This window comes from Aquarana catesbeiana, linkage group LG07 (genome assembly GCF_042186555.1).
Source record: "Aquarana catesbeiana isolate 2022-GZ linkage group LG07, ASM4218655v1, whole genome shotgun sequence".
NCBI lineage: Eukaryota > Metazoa > Chordata > Amphibia > Anura > Ranidae > Aquarana > Aquarana catesbeiana.
In genome coordinates this window covers 106,720,863-106,744,397 of record NC_133330.1, presented here as the reverse complement: position 1 = coordinate 106,744,397, position 23,535 = coordinate 106,720,863, and the positions used below count along the sequence as shown (strand labels likewise).

General features: G+C 44.3%; 1 protein-coding gene and 1 long non-coding RNA gene across 5 annotated transcripts in view; one reads left to right on the top strand and one right to left on the bottom strand.

Annotated features, from left to right (window-relative positions):
• The window catches only part of TMEM184B (transmembrane protein 184B), a 315,991-nt gene that overhangs the window by 34,066 nt on the left and 258,390 nt on the right, over positions 1-23,535 (bottom strand). For all 4 annotated transcript variants that reach the window (XM_073592592.1, XM_073592591.1, XM_073592589.1 and 1 more), the window contains one exon: positions 12,727-12,921. In XM_073592592.1, coding sequence (XP_073448693.1) covers positions 12,727-12,921 — 195 coding nt within the window. The remainder of the gene's footprint in view (positions 1-12,726; positions 12,922-23,535) is intronic.
• Positions 18,115-18,948, top strand: LOC141103228 (uncharacterized). The gene is made up of 3 exons (XR_012235267.1): positions 18,115-18,244; positions 18,384-18,544; positions 18,815-18,948. It is a non-coding gene; the product is annotated as an uncharacterized lncRNA (long non-coding RNA).

The following is a 23,535-nucleotide window of genomic DNA, read 5'->3' as shown; positions in this document are numbered from 1 at the left end:
TGGTGCCAATCACTGAAAATTGATCACATCTGATTAGGCCTTCAGTACATCAGGTAAATCTCATTTCTTGAGACACTAACAAGTCAGGAAAGTACAAATACCCCCCAAATGACCCCCTTTTTAGAAAGTAGACATCCCAAGGTATTAAGTAGCACTCAAAGAATGTAGTGATCTTTCTTCCGGAGAACAGGGATCTGGAAAAAAGGAAGGTAGAACAATGTCTTGGTTTAGATGAAAATCTGAAACCACCTTTGGTAAAAAACTAGGCTGAGGGTGCAGTACCACTCTATCCTTGTGTACAATCAAATACGGCTCTTTACAGGAAAGAGCTGCTAATTGTGATACTCTTCTAGCAGAAGAGATGGCCACCAGAAAAATGAACTTCCTTGTCAGCAAGACCAAAGGAATCTGACGTATTGGTTCAAAAGACTATTTCTGTAACACAGACAGAACCAAGTTCAAGTCCCAGGGGTTTAGGGGCGCCTTACACGGAGGATTAAGATGCGTCACCCCCTGCATAAAGTTTCAGACCAAAGAATGCGAAGCAAGTGGCCGTTGAAATAATACTGATAAGGCCAAGACCTGGCCCTTGATGGTACTCAAGGCCAGCTTCATCTCTAATCCCAATTGTAGAAAATCAAGAATTCTATCAATCACATATTTTCTGGGATGCCAACCCCTGGATTCACACCAGAATATATAAGCTTTCCAGACTCTATGATAAATAATTCTGGAAGCTGGCTTCCTTGCATTGATCAAGGTAGATATCACAGGACCTGAAAGCCCACGACTCTTTGGAACGTGGGTCTCAATAGCCAAACCATCAAATTTAGCGCTTGTAAAGCAGGATGGAACACTGGACCCTGAGATAACAGGTCTGGGCGTACCAGTAGTGTCCACGGGGAACCCACCGTCATCCTTACTATTTCCACATACCACGTCCTTCTGGGCCAAGCAGGGGCCACCAGAAGTACTGACTTCCTTTCCTGCCTGATCCTGCGAAGGAGTCATGGCAGTAGCAGAATAGGCGGGAATGCATAAATTAGTGAGAACCGATGCCACGGAATCACCAACGCATCCGTCCCGTGTGCAAGAGGATCTTTTTTCCTTGCCACAAATCTGTCTATCTTTTTGTTGAATCGGGATGCAAAGAGATCTACATCTGGAACCCCCCATCTTTGGCATATGGCCCAAAAGACATTGGGATGCAGAGACCATTCCCCTGGAAGTAACTGCTGGCGACTTAAACAGTCTGCCTGCCAGTTCTCTATCCCCGGAATAAAAACTGCCGATATGCACGGCACATGCTTCTCTGCCCAGACTAAGATCTGGTTCACCTCCTTTTGAGCAGCTCGGCTCCTGGTGCCTCCCTGATGATTGACATAAGCCACTGCTGTGGCATTGTCGGACTGGATCCTGACCGGCCAACCCTGTAGCCTGATAGTCCAGGTCTTTAGGGCAAGATATACCGCTGGATCTCCAGAATGTTGATGGGTAAGGTCATCTCGGTCTTGGACCATACCCCCTGAACCGCAGACTGTTCCAGAACTGCTCCCCAACCCGACAGACTGGCATCTGTTGTTACCACCGTCCAGGTAACCAGCAGAAAGGATTTTCCCTTCTGCAGATTTTTGGGTATGAGCCACCAATTGAGGCTCTGACGCACCGCATGAGACAGGTGCATCGGAAGGTCTAATGTCTGAACCTTCTTGTTCCAGGCCGACAGAATACTGTGCTGCAGTAGTCTTGAATGGAACTGAGCATAGGGAACCGCTTCGAACGAAGACACCATCTTTCCCAGCAGCCTCATACAAAGGCAGACAGAGGGACTCTTCTTGGTCCTGACTGCCAGGATCAGCTCCCTTAAGGCAGTGATCTTTGCCTGAGGTAGAAATACCTTCTCCTGGCTTGTATCTATGATCAGACCCAAATACGCCAGTCTTCTTACTGGTTTTAGGAAAGATTTTTCTAGGTTGAGGATCCAACCTAGGTGTTCCAGATACTTGACTGTGGTCCTCAAGTTCCTGTTCAAGGAGGCTACCGACCGGTCTATCAGGAGCAGGTAGTCTAGGTATGCTATGACAGCTATACCCTGAGCCCTTAATCCGGCCAGAGGAGGAGCCAAGACCTTTGTGAACACTCGAGGTGCAGTGGCTATCCCAAAAGGCAGAGCCACAAACTGGAAATGGCGTCCTCCTATCTCGAAGCGCAGAAACTTCTGCTGAGCAGGAAAAATGGGCACATGCAGATATGCATCTCTGATGTCTATCGATGCCAGAAATTCTCCTCCCTGCAGGGTGGAGACTACTGTCCGAATTGATTCCATGCGGAAGGATTGAATCCTTAGGAATCGGTTCAGATCCCTTAAATCCAAAATGGGTCTGACATCCCCATTTGGTTTTTGGACCGCAAAAAGGTTGGAATAGAAACCCAATCGTTGATCCTTCACAGGAACTACCATAATGACCTCCTGCAAAAAAAAGTCGCTCTAACGCTAGAAGGAGCGACTGCTTTTTCTCTGGATCTCTGGGGACACTTGACCTGAGGAAACGAGGAGAAGGAAATTCCTGAAACTCCAGCTTGTACCCTAAGGTTACCGTGGAGATTACCCATCTGTCCTGGAAATCCTCCTGCCAGAACCCTGAGAACTGTTGCAGTCTTCCCCCCACTCAAGCGAGCGGGGGCGCCCCCTCATGCAGAGGTCTTAGTGTTTTGCCTAGTAGGCTTCTTCCCCCAGGACTTCTTTTGTCCCTGGGGTTGACTCTTGTCTCTGGACCCAGACGGAGGAGGCCGTCGAGACTGCCTGGAGGCTGAAGCCCCCGGCGCTGGGGAAAGAGTCCGTTTAAAAGAGGGACGCTTACTCTTCTTCTTAACAGGTAAGAGTGCTTTTCCCACAAGAGATTCTCTTGATATAGTTATCCAAGTCTTCTCCAAACAACCTTTCACCACGAAATGGAAACCCAGCCAGGAGCTTCTTACATGGTGCTTCGGCTGACCAACCTTTCAACCATAGGATCCTACGTATATGCACTAACCCCAGCGACAGACGAGAGGTTTGCATGATAGAATCTCTGATGGCGTCAACAACATAACATAAGGCCGCTGGAAGGTTAGCCAACCCCTGGGCCTGTTGTTCAGGTAAAACCTTGATGACCTGCTTAACATGGTCTCTTAGGTATTGACAGACTCCAATCGCTGCTACTGCAGGTTAAACCACTGAACCTGCTAAGGAGAAAACATCCTTCAATAGGGATTCCATCTTTTTATCTACAGGATCCCTGAGCATCTGAGCATTGTCCACAGGACAAGTCAGACTATTATTTACGGAGGAAATTGCAGCATCAATGGCCGGTACTCCCCACATTTTCATAAACTTTTCTTCCATAGGATAAAGTGTTAAAAAACTTTTTCGGCGGAAAAAAATGTTTATCTGGGTGATCCCACTCAGCATAAAGAAGCTTTTCAAGTAAATTATGAACAGGAAAAGCCTGTGCTGTTTGAGGAGGTTTCAGTGACCCTAAAGAAGAAGAGGGTTCTTTAACTGAATCAGATATGGGCAACTTAATTGTGGAGCGGACCAATCCAGTAAGGATCTGCACTAAGACTTTCTCCTCTTGGGAAGTCGCAGAGGGTCCCTCTCGACCTGATTCCTCCGAAGAGGAATCATCTGTCCCATCCCAATCCTCTGAAAGGGATTCCTCTCCTTTATCCCAGAGCTCCTCTTCCTGAGGGTCTTGGGTAACAGAGGAAGGCCTAGTGCATTTTCTTCCACCGAGTGAAGACGTAATCACGGCCATTAATCTTTCCTCTAGACCATTAATGGTTGAGGAAAAAACCTCCTGTGTAATGTATGAAGTGCCAGAAGCAGGTATAGCCCCTGACCCAGACAGCTCTCCCTGGCTAGCTGTCCCTGGCCCCTCGGGGGGGGTGCTGCAGACAGGGGGCCCTCAGAACCTGAACGAGATCCCCTAGAGTCTCTGGTTCTTGGGGTGCTTGAACCTCTTCTACCCATAGTGCAAAGCAACAAGGTGGAGGTATTACAAGATGAACACTGACTGCTGAGCGATGTAGTCTGGCTAAAAGCCATGCTACCCAATGCCCAGTCTGGTGTTACTTTAGTAAATGCTGCCTAGGAGAATGCCTGTGTCCCACCTTACATGCGACCTCCAGAAGGCTTAATGCACCTGCAATCAGTGCCTTTAATAGCCTGCAGCCAGTCCTGTGGGTGTCTGAGCACGCTGTGCTGACGCCCTGCCCCCCCCCCCTCTACCGCGCCCCCCCCTTTTTTTTAAAAAATGAGCGCTTCCCGCGCTAGCCGACCCTTCAAACCAACATGGAGGACGCTGGGTGAGGAGGGGGAGGAGGGAGAGAGGCCGGTAGTGATGGGCCTGCCCTGTGCAAATGACGGCGGCGGTGAAAATACGGTGTCTAACCCCCTTACAGATCACCTGCGCCCCCCCCCCCCAGTCTGGGGGGAGATATCCCCGAGGAGAGCCCCCCATCCATCCTACCTGGAGCCGGCCAGAGGAGCTTGTGCAGCGTCGAACACTTGAGACAGACATCAGCATGGGAAGGTTTGTGCTCTTGGCAGCCCCTGGTGGTCACAATAGCATGCATTTACCTTAAAGGAGAAACCTACTAGAATAAAAAAATTCTGTGGAATCTCCCCTGCCTTATCCAGCCGTAGGGTTTGTTGTACAGACCCAATCTTCTCCTCACACGGTGGGCTCCTTTTGAAAAAACCGTCAGAGACTGGGGCCCCCTACGAATAGGGGGATCCACAGTTCTGGCCCTGTAAAGCACCCGGCTAGAAATTAGGCTAGAAAAACCATTTTCTAATATGCAGGGTCCAGCTCTCTAAAAAGAGAAGCGTTACAGGTAAAACCTAATTTCTTCGGACACGAGGCCTGGGTACCATCCAATTCGGCCTAGAAAAGACACTTTGGAATAGATCTGGTTCGCCTGGCCTGCCCCAGTATAGGATAATCCCTTTGGAGCTCAGCACAGGACATCTTTACACGTCCATCACCTAAGACACTGGCGTAAAAACTGAGGTATCCCTGCAAGGGGGAGGGATTATATAGGGGGTTGAATTTCCTGGTTAGGGTGTGCCAGTGTCCAATCACCAGTGATACCTATATAACCCATCAGTAATTACTGAGGCTCTGTGTCCCGTGATGTTCGAGAAAGAAATGAAGATTTTTAAATTTTTTTTACAAAATTGTCAAATTATCAGGTTATTTCTCACACACAGCATATACATACAACAAACCTACCTATCACACTTTTGAAGGTCCTTGAGCACCAGGACAATGGAACCACAAAATGACCCAATTTCGGAGAGCAAACACCCCAACGTATATTTTATGAGGCATGGGCTGCAAATAGGTACTCTGATGGCCTGGTGACAAGTACTCGGGTACTCTGATGGCCTGGTGACAAGTACTCGGGTACTCTGATAGGCTACAGATAGGTATTCGTGTACTCTGAAGGGCGGTGACAGGTACTCATATGGACCGTGACAGGTACTCGGGTACTCAGATGAACTGTGATATACTCAGCTACTCATATGGACCGTGACAGGTACGCGGGTTCTCAGATGGACCGTGACAGGTACGCGGGTACTCTGATGGACCGTGACAGGTACGCGGGTACTCTGATGGACCGTGACAGGTACGCGGGTACTCTGATGGACCGTGACAGGTACGCGGGTACTCTGATGGACCGTGACAGGTACGCGGGTACTCTGATGGACCGTGACAGGTACGCGGGTACTCTGATGGACCGTGACAGGTACGCGGGTACTCTGATGGACCGTGACAGGTACGCGGGTACTCTGATGGACCGTGACAGGTACGCGGGTACTCTGATGGACCGTGACAGGTACGCGGGTACTCTGATGGACCGTGACAGGTACGCGGGTACTCTGATGGACCGTGACAGGTACGCGGGTACTCTGATGGACCGTGACAGGTACGCGGGTACTCTGATGGACCGTGACAGGTACGCGGGTACTCTGATGGACCGTGACAGGTACGCGGGTACTCTGATGGACCGTGACAGGTACGCGGGTACTCTGATGGACCGTGACAGGTACGCGGGTACTCTGATGGACCGTGACAGGTACGCGGGTACTCTGATGGACCGTGACAGGTACGCGGGTACTCTGATGGACCGTGACAGGTACGCGGGTACTCTGATGGACCGTGACAGGTACGCGGGTACTCTGATGGACCGTGACAGGTACGCGGGTACTCTGATGGACCGTGACAGGTACGCGGGTACTCTGATGGACCGTGACAGGTACGCGGGTACTCTGATGGACCGTGACAGGTACGCGGGTACTCTGATGGACCGTGACAGGTACGCGGGTACTCTGATGGACCGTGACAGGTACGCGGGTACTCTGATGGACCGTGACAGGTACGCGGGTACTCTGATGGACCGTGACAGGTACGCGGGTACTCTGATGGACCGTGACAGGTACGCGGGTACTCTGATGGACCGTGACAGGTACGCGGGTACTCTGATGGACCGTGACAGGTACGCGGGTACTCTGATGGACCGTGACAGGTACGCGGGTACTCTGATGGACCGTGACAGGTACGCGGGTACTCTGATGGACCGTGACAGGTACGCGGGTACTCTGATGGACCGTGACAGGTACGCGGGTACTCTGATGGACCGTGACAGGTACGCGGGTACTCTGATGGACCGTGACAGGTACGCGGGTACTCTGATGGACCGTGACAGGTACGCGGGTACTCTGATGGACCGTGACAGGTACGCGGGTACTCTGATGGACCGTGACAGGTACGCGGGTACTCTGATGGACCGTGACAGGTACGCGGGTACTCTGATGGACCGTGACAGGTACGCGGGTACTCTGATGGACCGTGACAGGTACGCGGGTACTCTGATGGACCGTGACAGGTACGCGGGTACTCTGATGGACCGTGACAGGTACGCGGGTACTCTGGACTGTGACAGGTACGCAGGTACTCTGATGGACTGTGACAGGTACGCGGGTACTCTGATGGACTGTGACAGGTACGCGGGTACTCTGATGGACCGTGACAGGTACGCGGGTACTCTGATGGACTGTGACAGGTACTCATATGGACTGAAAAAAAGGGGGAAAATAATTGCGCTTCAAAGTGTCTAAAATATAATAACAAAGCAGCGATATCTAAAATGTGACACAAACACATAACATAAACAAGAAAAAATAAGATGATTCGCGCTATATGAATAGTGAATGTGTGGCCAAATGGTCACACCGACAGTGAATGCATAAACCAAAAGTGCAGTAATATATCACAATTAGTGCAAACAAACATATAAAAAATAAAGTCCAAACAAATGTGTTAAAAAATCCACAGTTTGTTCTTCCATTGATGATGCTGATTGTCTTATTTACATGTGAGTGTTTACACATTTTTTTACAATAAATCGTTATCTGATTTACACTATGGGAGCCCTCCCTTTCTTTTCTCCTATGATGACATCACTTTGCTGAGGGCTGAGCCCCTTTCCTGTGGACCCATCCATCTCCACTCCAGCATTTGATGCCCTTTTCCAGTTTCCATTTCCATCTTCGCTCCTGGGAAATCCGGACCACTAGGATCTCATAAGCCCTTTTGGACCCTCTGTAACGGGGGGTCATGGGTTTCTGGTAAGCAGCCAGGCTCTCATTATTGGTGGCGGTCCCACACATCTGAGGCTCCATGTGGTTGAAAGACCCGTGAATGCTATTTTACTCTTTTCCTTTTTGGTGCTTTTTCATGGACACTTTCTCATTATTCACAAGGATTTTTTAACACATTTGTTTGGACTTTATTTTTTATATGTTTGTTTGCACTAATTGTGATATATTACTACACTTTTGGTTTATGCATTCACTGTCGGTGTGACCATTTGGCCACACATTCACTATTCATATAGCGCGAATCATCTTATTTTTTCTTACTCATATGGACTGACAGGTACTCAGATGAACTGTGACAGGTACTTTGATGGGTGGTGAAAGGTCCTCTTTATTGGGGGGGGGGGGGGGGGGGGCAATCAGTGTGATTGGTGTACACTGTAAGCGGTAACGAGATGTTACCGCAATCTCCTTCGCACACGCGATCGGTGTGTGAGGAGGACAACCCTGTAACATCTGCGGTTTGTTGACATTTAGTGATCGGCTGTGAAAGGATCACAGCTGATCACGTTGGTAAACGACCGCCAGCCAATGGCTGTTTACCAGCGTCGGTGACGAGCAGGGTTCCCGGGAACACGCTGTCAAAGACGTGCATGCGCAGAGCGTTCGAGATTGTTCGCATGCGCTGTGCAAAGTGGAGCGGTACCACCTGTGATCGCCCGTGACTTCATCACGGCCGATCACGTGGTAAACAGCCATGTCCAATGGCTGTTCACCCCTCTCGGTGGTGAGTGGTGTCTCCGTGATCGTGCGCATTCCCTCTTTAAATGGAGGGCTGTCATATGACGCCCTCCCAGAACAAGAGCCGCGCCGCCTGGCCGTCATATTGACGGCCGTCGGGCGGCAAGCGGTTAAACAATACTGAAAATCTCTTATTTTCATTAGTAATGTTGATATTGGTAATAGCATAATATACCCTACCATACGAACAATCATAGCACAATAGTCATATTGGTCATGCTCTAGCCTAACCAATATAATTTGCTCATATATTTCCTTTAAAAATGGGTCTTAAGATTTTCTCACACAATATTCAGGGGTTTAACTCCCCACACAAACGCAAAAAAGCTTTCAGACATTACAAAAGACTGGGCGCAGACATTATCCTCCTTCAGGAAACTCACTTCTCATCAGATAACCACCCACACTACTTTGACAAAACCTATAAGCAGTTCTACTACACTCTCTAATAAATGTAGGGGAGTAGTGATCTTTATCCGCAACTCTACTATTTTTGAAATCCAAAACATCTATAAAGATGTAGATAGTCGATACATTATCCTGAAGGGCACAATGAACAAGCGCTCACTAACAATCGCCTCTATATACGTCCCTAATGATGCACAATCATCATTTTTCACTAAATTTTTTTGAAACTCTAGACCGCTTCAGCTCCCCTCATATAGTACTAGGAGGAGACTAACTTAGCCGCACTCCCTGCCTTAGATAGAAGCAGTTGCTCCCTCCTCTAAGGCCTTCTCCAAATCAATTAATCGCTCCCTCAGCAAATTTCAACTAATTGACTCTTGGAGAGCCCACAACACTGGTGTGAAAGCTTATACACACTACTCCCACCCACATGACTGTTATGCCAGACTTGACTACATTTTCAGTACTCCTATCCTACTAGCCAATTCCTCGAAAGCTCGAATCCACCCTTGTCCATGGTCTGAGCATGACATGGTTGCATTTGAAACCTCTCATGTTGGTCTAGCCCCTACCCCATTTAATTGGCATCTAAATGATTCCCTCTTAACTGGTATATCCACACTCCAAAACATAAACACACACATTGAAGAATACTTTATAAATAATTCAACCGATGACATCTCCCCTACCTAACTTTGGTCAGCACATAAGGTAGTCCTGAGGGGACATTTGATCAGTATCGCAGCAGCCAAAAACAAAGCCAAACTTACCACCTCAATAACTTATATAGCAAGTTGAGCCAATCATCCTCCCCTGAAATAACCAAACAAATTCAATCTAAAACGTCAAGCCCTAGACACGATTCTATCAGCAGACACTGAAAAATCCCTTAGATTCTCCAAAGCCAAATTTTTGTTACATGGCAATTCTACCTCTGCCATGTTTGCAAAAAAACTAAACCAGGAACACAATCCTCCCCATGTATATAAGCTGTGCAACCAAACTGGTAACCTGGTCACCCACCCCCGAGAAGTCCTAGACGTTTTTTCATCTTTCTATAAAAATCTTCTCTCTGGCCCTCAAAATCAACCCCATCATACCTCAATCAATTGGCTTGACAATCTTCAACTCCCTACTCTCAATGACCAACAAGCTTCCACCCTCAATGAACCCTGCACGGATCAAGAAATCATCAACATAATTAAATCACTTGACCGCACCTGGCCCTGATAGTTTTACAACATCATACTATAAGAAATTTGCACTCCAATTAGTACCCAGACTAACAAAGTTATTTAACCATATCTTAATGGGCAGCCAATTTCTTGAAGATATGCTCCTAGCAAATCTATCTCTTATACCTAAACCTCTTAAAGACCACACCCTTCCACAAAATTTCGGCCCCATCTCAGTCCTCAATAATGACTTGAAATCCTTTGGCAGAATTTTAGCGGACAGAATGGCAGCAGTTATCACTTCCCTAATTCATACTGACAAAACTGGATTTATTCCAGGCAGACAGATAACTGATAACATCAGACTTGTCACAAACATAGTACAAGACGCCAACCTTTACTCTCGCCCGGTATGCCTTCATAGCCTTGACATTCACAAGGCATTTGACAGTGTAAAGTGGTTGTACCTCAACCACTTACTTCCCAAATTTGGCATTACAGATAAATTCATACATAGATTTAATGCCCTTTACCATCTCCCCAAACTAGAATCAAAATGCCAGGCTACAACTTAGACTTCTTTTCCCTAAGTAGAGGTACCAAGACAAGGCTGCCCCCTATCCCCCCTTCTATTTGCGTTAGCAATAGAACCCCTAGCACAAGCCATAAGAAACCACTCAAACATCAAAGGCTATAATAAAGGTCCAAATAAATTCAAATTACGGTAAGTCTATACGCTGATGATGCTTTATTATTCCTTACAGACCCTCTCATGTCCATACCTAACCTCATATCTGAACTAAACTCATTTGATACCTTGTCAGGTCTAGGTATTAATATTAATAAATGTTCAGCCCTCCCTATCAATCTTTCCCCTTACTTGACCTCCAATTTAGAACAAAATTTCAATTTTACATGGTGTTCCAATTCATTCAGATATCTTGGCATCCACATTACATCCCACCATCATTTATTATATAAAACTAATTACTCCCCACTTTTCGCACATATAAGTTCTCTACTAAAAGTATGGTCCTCCTATCATATCTCCCTCCTTGGTAGAATTTGCGCCTTCAAAATGACAATTCTTCCTAAACTCCTATACTATTTTCGAGCTCTACCTGTTAAATGTCCCCAAAACCAGAATAGAAGCTCTTCAAAGAGAGATCAACAGATTTATCTGGTCAAATAAAAAAACAAGATGTAGTTATTCTCTCATGTTTAGACCCTAAAATAAAGGTGGACTTGGCCTCCCAAACATCTGGCAGTAATTCTTAGCAACCAAACTTATCCAGACGGCCCAATGGTTTGCCCCCACTCCATACATCCCATGGCTAAACTTCGAATCAACTTCAATTTTCCCACACTACTTACAAGGTTTATTATGGTCTAATCTAAATTCTCACCACAAAATCCAATTATGTCTCAAAATCTATAAAACCTTTAAGCTATCATCAGATAACCTTTCTAGGTGACTCTAGACTGTCACAAAACTAATGATAACAACTCATTCCCACATTGGCGAAATAATAACCTGACCACTCTGAGATCACCGAGTATTAACAAGAAGTTTCCCTCCTTTCCCTCCTTGCAATCTAAAAACAATCTTCCCTCTTCAGAACTCTCGCACTACCTCCAGATTAAAAATTTCTACACAGAACATTACTCACTAGTTATCCAATCCCAAGTCACTTTATTTGAACACATCTGTATAAATTCCTCAAGGGATAGAGGTTTGATCTACCTACTCTATGGATTCCTCAACAATCTTACGATGCCTGAAAAATCTGTCCCAATGCAGCACTGGGAATCAGATTTAGATTTTCTCCATAGAAACTTGGAACACTAGGATAGATAATCTCCGTAAATGCAACCAAGCAGCTTCTTTTAGAGAATCACCAATGAAACTATTCTCCACATTGTATATGACCCCCTCGAAAATGCATTCCTTCTACCCAGAAGCCTCTCCATGTTGTTTCAGGTGTTGTGCTGAACCAGGCACTTATCTACATATCTTCTGGAGTTGTAAACATCTAGAACCAATATGGCAGGCTGCTACCAGAAAGATAGAATTAGCAACAAAAAAAAAAACATTAGCCTCTCACCACAAATATGCATATTATATGCAACAATTCCTGATATACCCCCTTCTTGTATTAGACTGATTCACTCTTTAATCGGTTCTATTCAACGGATGATTGCCCTCAATTGGAAATTCAACTTACCATGGTCTCAAGTCTTGTCCAGGATGGAAATGCTTAAAATATCTGAGAGAATCCACCACACCTTACATGATAATATGCATATGTTCAATAAAAAATTGACTTATTGGAATTGACAATATATACGGTTATGTTTTGCTTATCCAACATAGAATCTTAGGTAAATCTACCAGTCTTTACATTACTCTCCTATGGGATTACTATTCATTCTTACCCAACATTACGATGTCTTTTTCTCCCAAATTGTTATATATTTTGTTTACCTGAAGAATATCCAATTTATACTGTTTATTGTTTCTAATGTACACTACTATATATTCAAATGATATTGTCCTCACTGTTTTGTAACCTTTTCTTAATCTTTCAAATAAAACTTTTGTAAACAAGAGTGAATCAACTATAACACCACCTGTGAAGTTTTTGAGAAATATTAGCATGTCATAAAAAAAAAAAAAGGAAGAAGTACCGTACTGACCTTGAGCATCAAGCCTTTTGTCTAAGTAAACTTTGTAAGTAAAAGCATAACGGAGAGCTATGGCTGCAAAGAACATCTCCACACAAATAATAAAATTCTGGTAGCCGGCAGCAACGGTGCCCTCACCCACAGTAACCTCAGCTGAATTGATTTTTGGGATAGCACCACACTTTTCCAGTATAGCTAAAAGCATTCCTGTAAAACATAAGGAGACAAATTAATAAAGTCTAATGTGTACCAAGAATTACACAATGGTGTAAGGCCTTATGTATAATATGCCCCTAAAGAAAAAAAGGAATAACGGGAGGGACTCATAAGAGAACCCTCAAAAGTTGAACAAGTGTTGTCCGGTTCCTCATCCTGAAAGATATGCCAAAAAAAACTCTTCTAATTTGGAAGGACTATAAAAGGTACCAAAGGAGTATAAAAGTATCAAAAGTATATATACAAGTTAAAATTGATGAAAAATATACACATATACCACGGACATAAACATCACAAAACAGTATGATGCTCTCCGTGTTGTTTCTCTTCACGGAGTAGGGGATGAGGGACTTGTTTGCTGCAGAACTGGGGTAGAGGTGTAGTTTGTATTTTAAAGGGGCCCCACACCAAACTATCCTTTGTTTCTTACTTATGGGCTTGCTTCATATTGGTTACCATTTTCTCCATATGATATACCTTTTTCAGATATTCATTTGAATTGACACTAGGAGCTTGGTCTCCCTCAAGAGCTGTATGCGAACTATCCCAAGTGACCAGAAGGTGGCAGCGGCTGACCATATGAAGGCCATGTATTATGACGCCATTTATTTGTCCCTGTATAAAATTTTGAGGTATGTGGCAATACACTATTGTGCAATTCTACTCATTGATAGACTGTGATTGGAATTGATATTTATAATATTTCCTATTTTAGTGCTTGACTGCGATACACTTTTCCTGAAGAAACGGGCTATGCCCCATGAAACGCAACTGCTTTAAAGCTAAAGCAAGTCCCTCATCCCCTACTGCAGTAGTGTTGATGAGAAACAAGACCAAGATTAGCATCATACTGTTTTGTGATGTTTATGTCTGTGGTACATGTTTACATTTTTCATCAATTTTAACTTATAAATATATAAATAAATACGGTTGATACTTTTTTACTCCTTTGGTACCTTTTTAGTCCTTCCAAATTACAGTATTTTTCGCTCCATAAGACGCACCTGACCATAAGACGCACCTAGGTTTTAGAGGAAGAAAATAAGAAAAAAAAAATATATTCTGAACCAAATTGTGTACTAAAATATTTAACAAAATATAACAGAATAATATTTCTACACTGACAACCCTACATTAATCCCCAATGTAACTGGGACATTTACACTGACCGCAACACAACAGGAATATTTACATCAACCACCAATGTAATTGGTGACATTTACACCGACCAGTGATGTGACAGGTGTATTTGCAGTAAACTGCCCCATCTCTCTGCTAAACTCCCCCATCTCTATGATAATCTCTGCATGCTTATCTCCCTCAGTACAACTATGCCCCTCTAACTCATCATCTGCTAACCTATGGAGTACTAACTACTATGACAGGATAATGCCGCCAACTCCGAAACCCTGCGGGCCGGGGTAATAGCCACCAAGAATGCCACCTTCTGGGACAATGCAGTTAAGGGAACCTCCCCAATATTCTCCAAAGGAGGTTTTTGGAGACAAAATAAGGGGAGGAAAGTGCACCAGAGATAAGCCACGTCCATAAAACTTTGAGCATACAAAATAAGGTAGTACTGAGTATTACCAGGGAGGCAGACTTTTTAGGCTAAGAAACAGTGGAGAAGATACAGCAGTATAAAAAATATAAATTTATTGAAAAATACAAATATCTAAAAAATAAAATGACAGTTGTAACATAAAGCATCTATGATTATTGTGCAGTGAGCCCTTGTATGTCTATGCGTTTCGCCGTTAGGCTTCCTCAGGACAAGGCCAAGGTTCACAGATGAGACAGAGAAGGAAATATGTCTCTCTATCTAAAATGAGATATAATATCATTAGACACACACAACTAACACATAAACAAACTGTTAACAATAAAAATCATACGCTAAGCAACTGCGAGCATAGGAAAGAACACCAAGCCGGTACCTTAAATTGAAATGCAAAAACATGCAAACCACGGTAGGATGAGAAAGTTCAATCAGCAGTTAGAAAGCTGAAATTAAAGCAAAAGCAACCAGCGTCAGCAGCGAGAATATGCATTTAGGCAGAGAAAACTTTGTAGGTTTGTTAGAGAATCAGACTTACTATATTTGATATAGCTAAATATCTCAGCAAGGGCATGCAGATAGTGTTACTAATTATGGGAACAGCCATTAGAGGGAGGAAGGCCAACACCGGATGCACCAATTAGATCCAGGATTTAGTATCAGCAATGCTGAAGGCTCAATATAATCCCATCGCTGCATCTATAATCATATAATAACAGATTTAAGCTAAATATAGAAACGGTGATAACATGTAGAGATTTTACTGCAGCAATGCTAATAGCATATAGGGAATTTAGTGCAGCAAGAGCCAAGTGATAGCATATAGCTAAGTACTTACATTCAGGATACAAATACTCCAGCGTGCCCCTGGGAGACAGCATTACACTGCACACAGGACTAGCAGCAGCTGACAGATATTTATATCCTTGATCAGTCACAGCTGATCGTGAGACATAGCATCATGTGATTCCAGGATAGCAGGCTGCATTAGGAAAATTGTAGGCTGATGGCAACAGAGCTTTCTGCACATGTGCAGGAAGATATGCCAAAGAAGAGACATCCTATATGTATGCATTATGGGCATTGTAGGAACTAGTGCCTATTTTCATTGCTCAACTTTAGATCTGTCCGACAATAGGCGAATTGCCAGTGTTACAGTGACATCGCTAAACTCTGCACAATCATTGTTGTCTTAGTTATAATTAGCAAAGGTCGCTCAAGTGGCTTATCCGAGAGTACCCACTTTTTACTCTCTGCCCAAAATCCACAAACACCTTACAAAACCACCTGGACGTCCAATCGTCTCAAGTATAGGCTCAAAAACAGAAAGAGCGAGCATTTTTGTAGATCAATACCTACAACCCCATGTCACCACTTTACCCTCCTATTTAAAAGATACCCCAGATTTGTTAAAAAATCTGGAGGGCCTAACTGTTCCCTATGGATGCCTTTTGGTAACTATTGATGTGGAAACTTTGTACTCCTCTATCCCACATGAATTAGGTCTAAACACAGTTGCCAGATTTCTGAATGAAAGAGGACCTACGTTCTCAGACCTCAATGACTTTGTTTTGCGACTTCTGTCACACATTCTTTCTAAAAACGTCTTTTCCTTCGATGGCTCCCACTTCCTCCAGGTACAGGGGGTCTCTATGGGCACATGTTGTGCACCCTCCTATGCGAACCTGTACCTGGGGGGGTGGGAGCAGGACCTATTTGCCAATGATAGACACTCAAACCTGTTTTCCTATGTGCTGCGGTGGTTCCGCTACATAGATGACATCTTGTTACTATGGGCGGGACCACCAGCAGCACTAGAGGAATTCATGGACATTCTAAGTCAGAATGACTACAATCTGAAATTCACCAGGCAGTTCAGCCCTTCCACAATGACATATTTAGACATTACTATCAAAATTAATCAGGAGGGCCAAATCAATACATCATTGTTTCGAAAACCCACAGCGGGGAACACAATACTACATACTACACGCCCTCTAGTCCAGAGTATTCCGTTTAGTCAGTACATACGCTTAAAACGTAACTGCTCAACGGATGCTGACTTTAAATATGAAGCAGACCTTCTTTATCAGCGTCTCTTAGCGAGAGGATACATCAAAACCACTCTCAAAAAGGCGTTATAACCAAATCGAGAAATGCCCTCTTGTTCCCGGAACCGAAACAAACTAATTCAGAGGTAGTTAGGTTCATCATAACCTATTCCGACCAACATCAAACTATACGTTCAACTATCCAAAAACATTGGCACATTCTAACTACTGATCCCACCATCAGTAAATATATAGGACCCCGCCCTGAGATTACTTTTCGGCGAGCAAGATCCATAAAAGACCGTCTAGTACGAAGTCACTATTGCAACGCCACTAATGCAATGGAATCTCCTGTAGGTCTTTTTAAATGTGGCAAATGCGACTTTTGCGATTTGCTACTGACAGGACCTTCGGTTCCTCTCCCAAATGGTCTCACACACGTCCTATGGCACCACATTACATGTCAAACGCAAGGAGTTATTTACATCATCCTTTGTCCATGTGGAGCCTTCTATGTGGGTAAAACCATCAGGCCCTTCTGGAGAAGAATCAAAGACCACGTATACTACGCTACAAATAGTCTCTTAAACACCACAATGGGTTATTACATAGCCTTCAAGCATATGTATGACCCCGTGATGTTTAAATTTGCAGCTCTTGACATTGTCTACTCAGACCCCCGTGGGGGTGATTTTGATAAAAAAAAAGTACTCCAGCGCGAAACGCAATGGATACATAAGTTACGAGCCACGGTCTATCCAGGCATGAGTGATATGATCAGTTTCAAACCGTTTCTTTAATACAGTCAACCGATATTGTACCATGTGATTTGCCTCATTTGCAGCTGTCTTGTAACCCTCCTTAATTGTTTCCTTCATCCTTCCCTCCCCATTCTCCCCCCTTTTCTCCTTTCTGTTTTTTTTTTTTTTAAATTGAGATAAGGTAACATATGTAAACAGACTCAGTCCGTATGTGTATCATTTATAAGATTTAGTATATGTTCTGAATGGAGATATTGATATATATATGTCATGTATGCAATTTGGAGAATTAACACATGATCTATACATTGATCTAATATATATGTGTATCAGTTTGTTCATATACGGTGTTATAGGCATCTTTGTCCTGTTTTTATGATGTATCATGCGCTATCCACCTGCGAGCGATATCGATGGAATATCTGAAGCTGGTTGCCTGCTGTTTATCTACTTCCAAGTATGCAGCTCCTCGGATATGCATGTTTGTGGTAGCATACTGATCACGGTACTTTTAAAGAGATTTTTTTGCTGTCTAGCACCTGCCGACCTTTGCGAATTATAACTAAGACAACAATGATTGTGCAGAGTTTTGTAGATTCATGCGTTTTCTATATAGCGATGTCACTGTAACACTGGCAATTCGCCTATTGTCAGACAGATCTAAAGTTGAGCAATGGAAATAGGCACTAGTTCCTACAATGCCCATAATGCATACATATAGGATGTCTCTTCTTTGGCATATCTTCCTGCACATGTGCAGAAAGCTCTGTTGCCATCAGCCTACAATTCCCATAATGCAACCTGCTATCCTGGAATCACATGATGCTATGTCTCACGATCAGCTATGACTGATCAAGGATATAAATATCTGTCAGCTGCTGCTAGTCCCGTGTGCAGTGTAATGCTGTCTCCCATGGGCATGCTAGAGTATTTGTATCCTGAATGTAAGTACTTAGCTATATGCCATCACTTGGCTCTTGATGCACTAAATTCCCTATATGCGATTAGCATTGCTGCAGTAAAATCTCTACATGTTATCACCGTTTCTATATTTAGCTTAAATCTGTTATTATATGCTTATAGATGCAGCGATGGGATTATATTGAGCCTTCAGCATTGCCGATACTAAATCCTGGATCTAATTGGTGCATCCGGTGTTGGCCTTCCTCCCTCTAATGGCTGTTCCCATAATTAGTAACACTATCTACATGCCCCTACTGAGATATTTAGCTATATCCAATATAGTAAGTCTGATTCTCTAACAAACCTACAAAGTTTTCTCTGCCTAAATGCATATTCTCGTTGCTGACGCTGGTTGCATTTGCTTTAATTTCAGCTTTCTAACTGCTGATTGAACTTTCTCATCCTACCGTGATTTGCATGTTTTTGCATTTCAATTTAAGGTACCAGCTTGGTGTTCTTTCCTATGCTTGCAGTTGTTTAGCGCATGATTTTTATCATTAACAGTTTATGTGTTAGTTGTGTGTGTCTAATGATATTATATCTCATTTTAGATACAGAGACATATTTCCTTCTCTGTCTCATCTGTGAACCTTGGCCGTGTCCTGAGGAAGACTAATGGCGAAACGCGTAGACATACAAGGGCTCACTGCACAATAATCATAGATGCTTTATGTTACAACTGTCATTTTGTTTTTTTAGATATTTGTATTTTTCAATAAATTTATAGTTTTTATACTGCTATATCTTCTCCACTGTTTCTTAGCCTAAAAAGTCAGCCTCCCTGGTAATACTCAGTACTACCTTATTTTGTATCCTCGAGGTTTTGGAGAACAACAGATAGTACAAAGTTTAAATCCCGTGGCGGCAAAAGAGACCGTACAGGTGGAGTCACATGCTAGACTCCTTGAACAAAGGTACGAACTAAAGAGTGTATGGCTAGGGGTTGCTGAAAGAAGATTGCTAAGGGGGACACCTGGCCCTTGATGGTGCTCAAAGCCAACCTCTGCTCAACGCTCTGCTGAAGAAAGGCCAAGATCCAAGCTACAGAAAAGGAGCGCCCACATGCTACTTCCACCCGGGATACCAATGACTCTAGGACCGCCATCAGTGCAACCATGGGAAGCTGGGGTTTCCGGGGGACCTGCCACCTCCATGAGGGGGTAAGTGGGGGAGATGTGACCCTAAGGCTCCATAGGGAAAAGGAAGACAAAAAGATTTTTGGCACCGCTAAATGATCCCCCAATGCTCAGGGTACCTATCAACAGCGAGAGAGATATACAGGGACCCCCAAAGACTCAATCCTACCAGCCAGAGGAGCGCCGCAATTCGGACCCAGCAATACCATGGACACCATCTAATTCATATATCCCGAGACAGAAAGAGAAGAGAGGAGGAGCTCTAGCATCTCCACGAGGTTCCGGCCATCTCCAGCGTCTCACTAGACTAAGGAAAAATGGCCACAGTGACATCATCGGCTACACAAACATGGCCGCCGACTGGAGACCAGCTGTTTGATATACCGAAGCATGCTGCCAGGATCCTCTGTGCCCTCACTCTGGAAGGGGACCTCCCCCCCAAAAAAGGTACTGTACTCCACCAGGCAGGGTGAACATTTAAGGGAACTCCGCTGTGCACTCTGTAGCACTGCGCTCTCTGCACTAGGACCCCCCAAACTGCACTATACCCACCACATGGCAGGCCTGCACCTAGGGGTCCTGGAATCCCCCACCACCCCATACTCCCCCTGGGACCACCAATTCAGGGAGGGGGGGAGCCCAGCTCAACTGAGGGACTTTTAGGATGGGAGGAGGGAACTGCAGGCAGGCCCAACCATCTCTGGAGGGTACCCTCATCCACCCCAAACCGCACAAAGGGGGAGAGGGGGGACTGTACTTACCGATCCATGGTGCAGGTGGCACTCCAGACAGAACTCGCCATCGCAAGGGCTGTTGGCCAAGAGACCGCTGCGACTCGGACCAGAGCGACCCTGCGAGATATTTAACTCGAGGGCCAGCCTCCGTCCGTTGAGGTTATGTCTTAGCCAACCCAGCGCATAGCTGTGGTCTACACGCGCTCGCTGGGCAGGGAAGACCACTGGATCTAGATTATCCAGCCCGCCGCCCAGCGGTACACAATTGATAAATCCCTGTTTCCACTTACCTTAACCATTTAAGGACCAAGCCTCTTTCTGAGATTTGTTTAAAAAGTTTTTTTTTGCTAGAAAATTACTTAGAACCCCCAAACATTATACATTTTTTTCTAACACCCTAGAGAATAAAATGGCGGTCATTGCAATACTTTGTCACACTGTATTTGCGCAGCAGTCTTACAAGCGCACTTTTTTTGGGAAAAAAATAAACTTTCTTGAATTAAAAAATAAGACAACAGTAAAGTTAGCCCAATTTTTTTTTTATAGATAATGTTACGCTGAGTAAAGTGCTACCCAGCATATCACGCTACAAAGTTGCGCCCGCTCGTGGAATGGTGATAAACTTTTACCCTTAAAAATCTCCATAGGCGACGTTTAAAAAATTCTTCAGGTTGCATGTTTTGAGTTACAGAGGAAGTCTAGGGCTAGAATTAGTGCTCTTACTTTACCGATCGCGGCAATACCTCACATGTGTGGTTTAAACACTGTTTTCATATGCGGGCGCTACTCACGTATGCGCTCGCTTCTGCACGCGAGCTCGTCGGGACATGTTTACAATTTTTTTTTTCCTTATTTATTTAACCTTTTATTTTTACACAGTTTAAAAAAAAAATTGTCACTTTCATTCAACATCCCTTGTAATAGAAAAAAAGCATGACAGGGCCTCTTAAGTATGAGATCTGGGGTCAAAAAGAAAAAAAAAAAAAGAAAAAAAAAAAAATGGAGAGGGCCCCTCTCCCGCCACCGATAAAAAAAAGTGATCTCATGGCGAATTCGCCGCAGAGTCCACTTTTATCATAAACCGGACCGCTCACTGAAGAAGAGGATACCGGGGGTTATGGCAGCTAGCTGCTGCCATAACGATATTCCTCTTCAAAAGTTTAACGGACTTCACCAGATAAGGAAAACAACACCTGGAAGAATGGGTTAGAGCAAGAGTGTCAAACTCCATTTCATTGCAGGCCACTTTGGTATTATAACGGAAAAACAGAAAAGAGAGGGCGCACCAGCCTTGTGCGTCATCCTTTGATACATTTATTTTAAAAAACATAATTAAAAGCTACTTACAAAAGTAGAAAGAAAATCACGCTTATAACAGTCTGACTTGTGACAGTCTGTCCACTGATAGCAGTCTCCAGGTCCTGAAGAGAGGACGTGCGGACCGCTGCTGGCTGACGCGTTTCATACCTTCTTCCTCAGAGCCTAACAGTGTTACTCTCTTGCAGCTACTTATACATGTGTTTATCTAGGAAACACATCCCAGATTCACTCTAAAGCCCCTCCCCCAAAAAGTGGGTGATCTTGTAAAGGGTGGGCCTTAGCTAAATGTTTATAGCCGACCATATACACACACATGTATACACACTGAACCATCCATACATACACGTATGTGCACAACGCATGCACCCAAAAGGACACTTATTATTAGATTGGCCCGTATATACAGATAGATCATATCATGTTCGTGCATATTAAAGATCATGCGAACATGATATGATCTATCTGTCTATATGGGCCAATCTAATAATAAGTGTCCCTCTGGGTGCATGCGTTGTGCACATACGTGTATGTATGGATAGTTCAGTGAGTATATATGGTCGGTTGTAAACATTTAGCTAAGGCTCGCCCTTTACAAGATCACCCACTTTTTTGGGGGAGGGGCTTTAGAGTGAATCTGGGATGTGTTTCCTAGATGAACACATGTATAAGTAGCTGCAAGAGAGTAACACTGTTGGGCTCTGAGGAAGAAGGTATACCTTTGAAACGTGTCAGGCAGCAGCGGTCCGCACGTCCTCTCTTCAGGACCTGGAGACTGCTATCAGTGGAGAGACTGTCACAAGTCAAAGACTGTTATAAGCGTGATTTTCTTTCTACCTTTGTGAGTAGCTTTTAATTATGTTTTTTAAAATAAATGCATCAAAAGGATAATGCACAAGGCTGGTGCGCACACTCTTTTCTGTTTTTCCGTTTGACTACTAGGATATCCCTATCCTAGAGGGCAGCAAGGCCGAAAGCTATTGTCCATCCTGAACTTTGGACTGCCTAGCCAACACACCCGTGTGCAAGAGTATTTGTTTTTATTGTACCGTAACCACTTTGGTATTATGGCTGTCCACAAAGGCCGGTGAGTGTGGCCAAACTGCACTAACAGCCAGAGATCTTAACCGCTTGCCGACCGGCTCACGCCGATATACGTCGGCAGAAGGGCACGTACAGGCAGATTAACCTACCTGTATGTTGCCCTTTAGGAAGCGGTTTGCGGTGGCGAGTGCGGCTGGGATACCTGCAATCGTCTCACGGGGAGGAAGAACGGGGAAATGGTGAGCCAAACAAGCATTTCCCCGTTCTGCCTAGTGACAGGACACTGATCACAGCTCCCTGTAATATGGAGCGGTGATCAGTGTCGTGTCACAAAATCGCTGATCGCCGCCATTACTAGTAAAAAAAAAACAATTATTAAAAATGCCATAAAACTATCCCCTATTTTGTATACGCTATAAGTTTTGTGCAAACCAAACGCTTATTGCGATTTTCTTTACCAAAAATATGTAGAAGAATACGTATCGGCCTAAACTGAGGAAAAAAATGTTTTTTTTATATATTTTTTGGGGATATTTATTATAGCAAAAAGTTAAAAACAATGTGTTTTTGTCAAAATTGTCTCTACTTTTTTTGTTTATAGCGCAAAAAATAATAACCGCAGAGGTGATAAAATACCACCAAAAGAAAGCTCTGTGGGGAAAAAAGGGCGTCAATTTTGTTTGGGAGCCAAGTCGCACGACCACGCAAATGTCAGTTAAAGCGTCGCGGTGCCGAATCGCAAAAAGTGCATTGGTCTTTGAGCAGCCAAATGGTCCGGGGCTTAAGTGGTTAAAGGGCAAATAAATACCAGGTGTATGTTATGTGCAAAGTTCAGGGATGCACTGTGTACAGAGTGCAGTTTTAGGGGTGCCCTATGCGCAGAGTTGAGGAGTGCGCTGCATACAGAGTACAGGGTTGTGCTTTACAGTGTGCAGGGTTCAGCTCTCTCTTTAACAGGCTGTCCCACAGCTCACTTCCACTGCTCCTTGGCTGTGACCACTGCCCCACTCTCCCTGATCCCCACCTCTAAACAAATCTCCC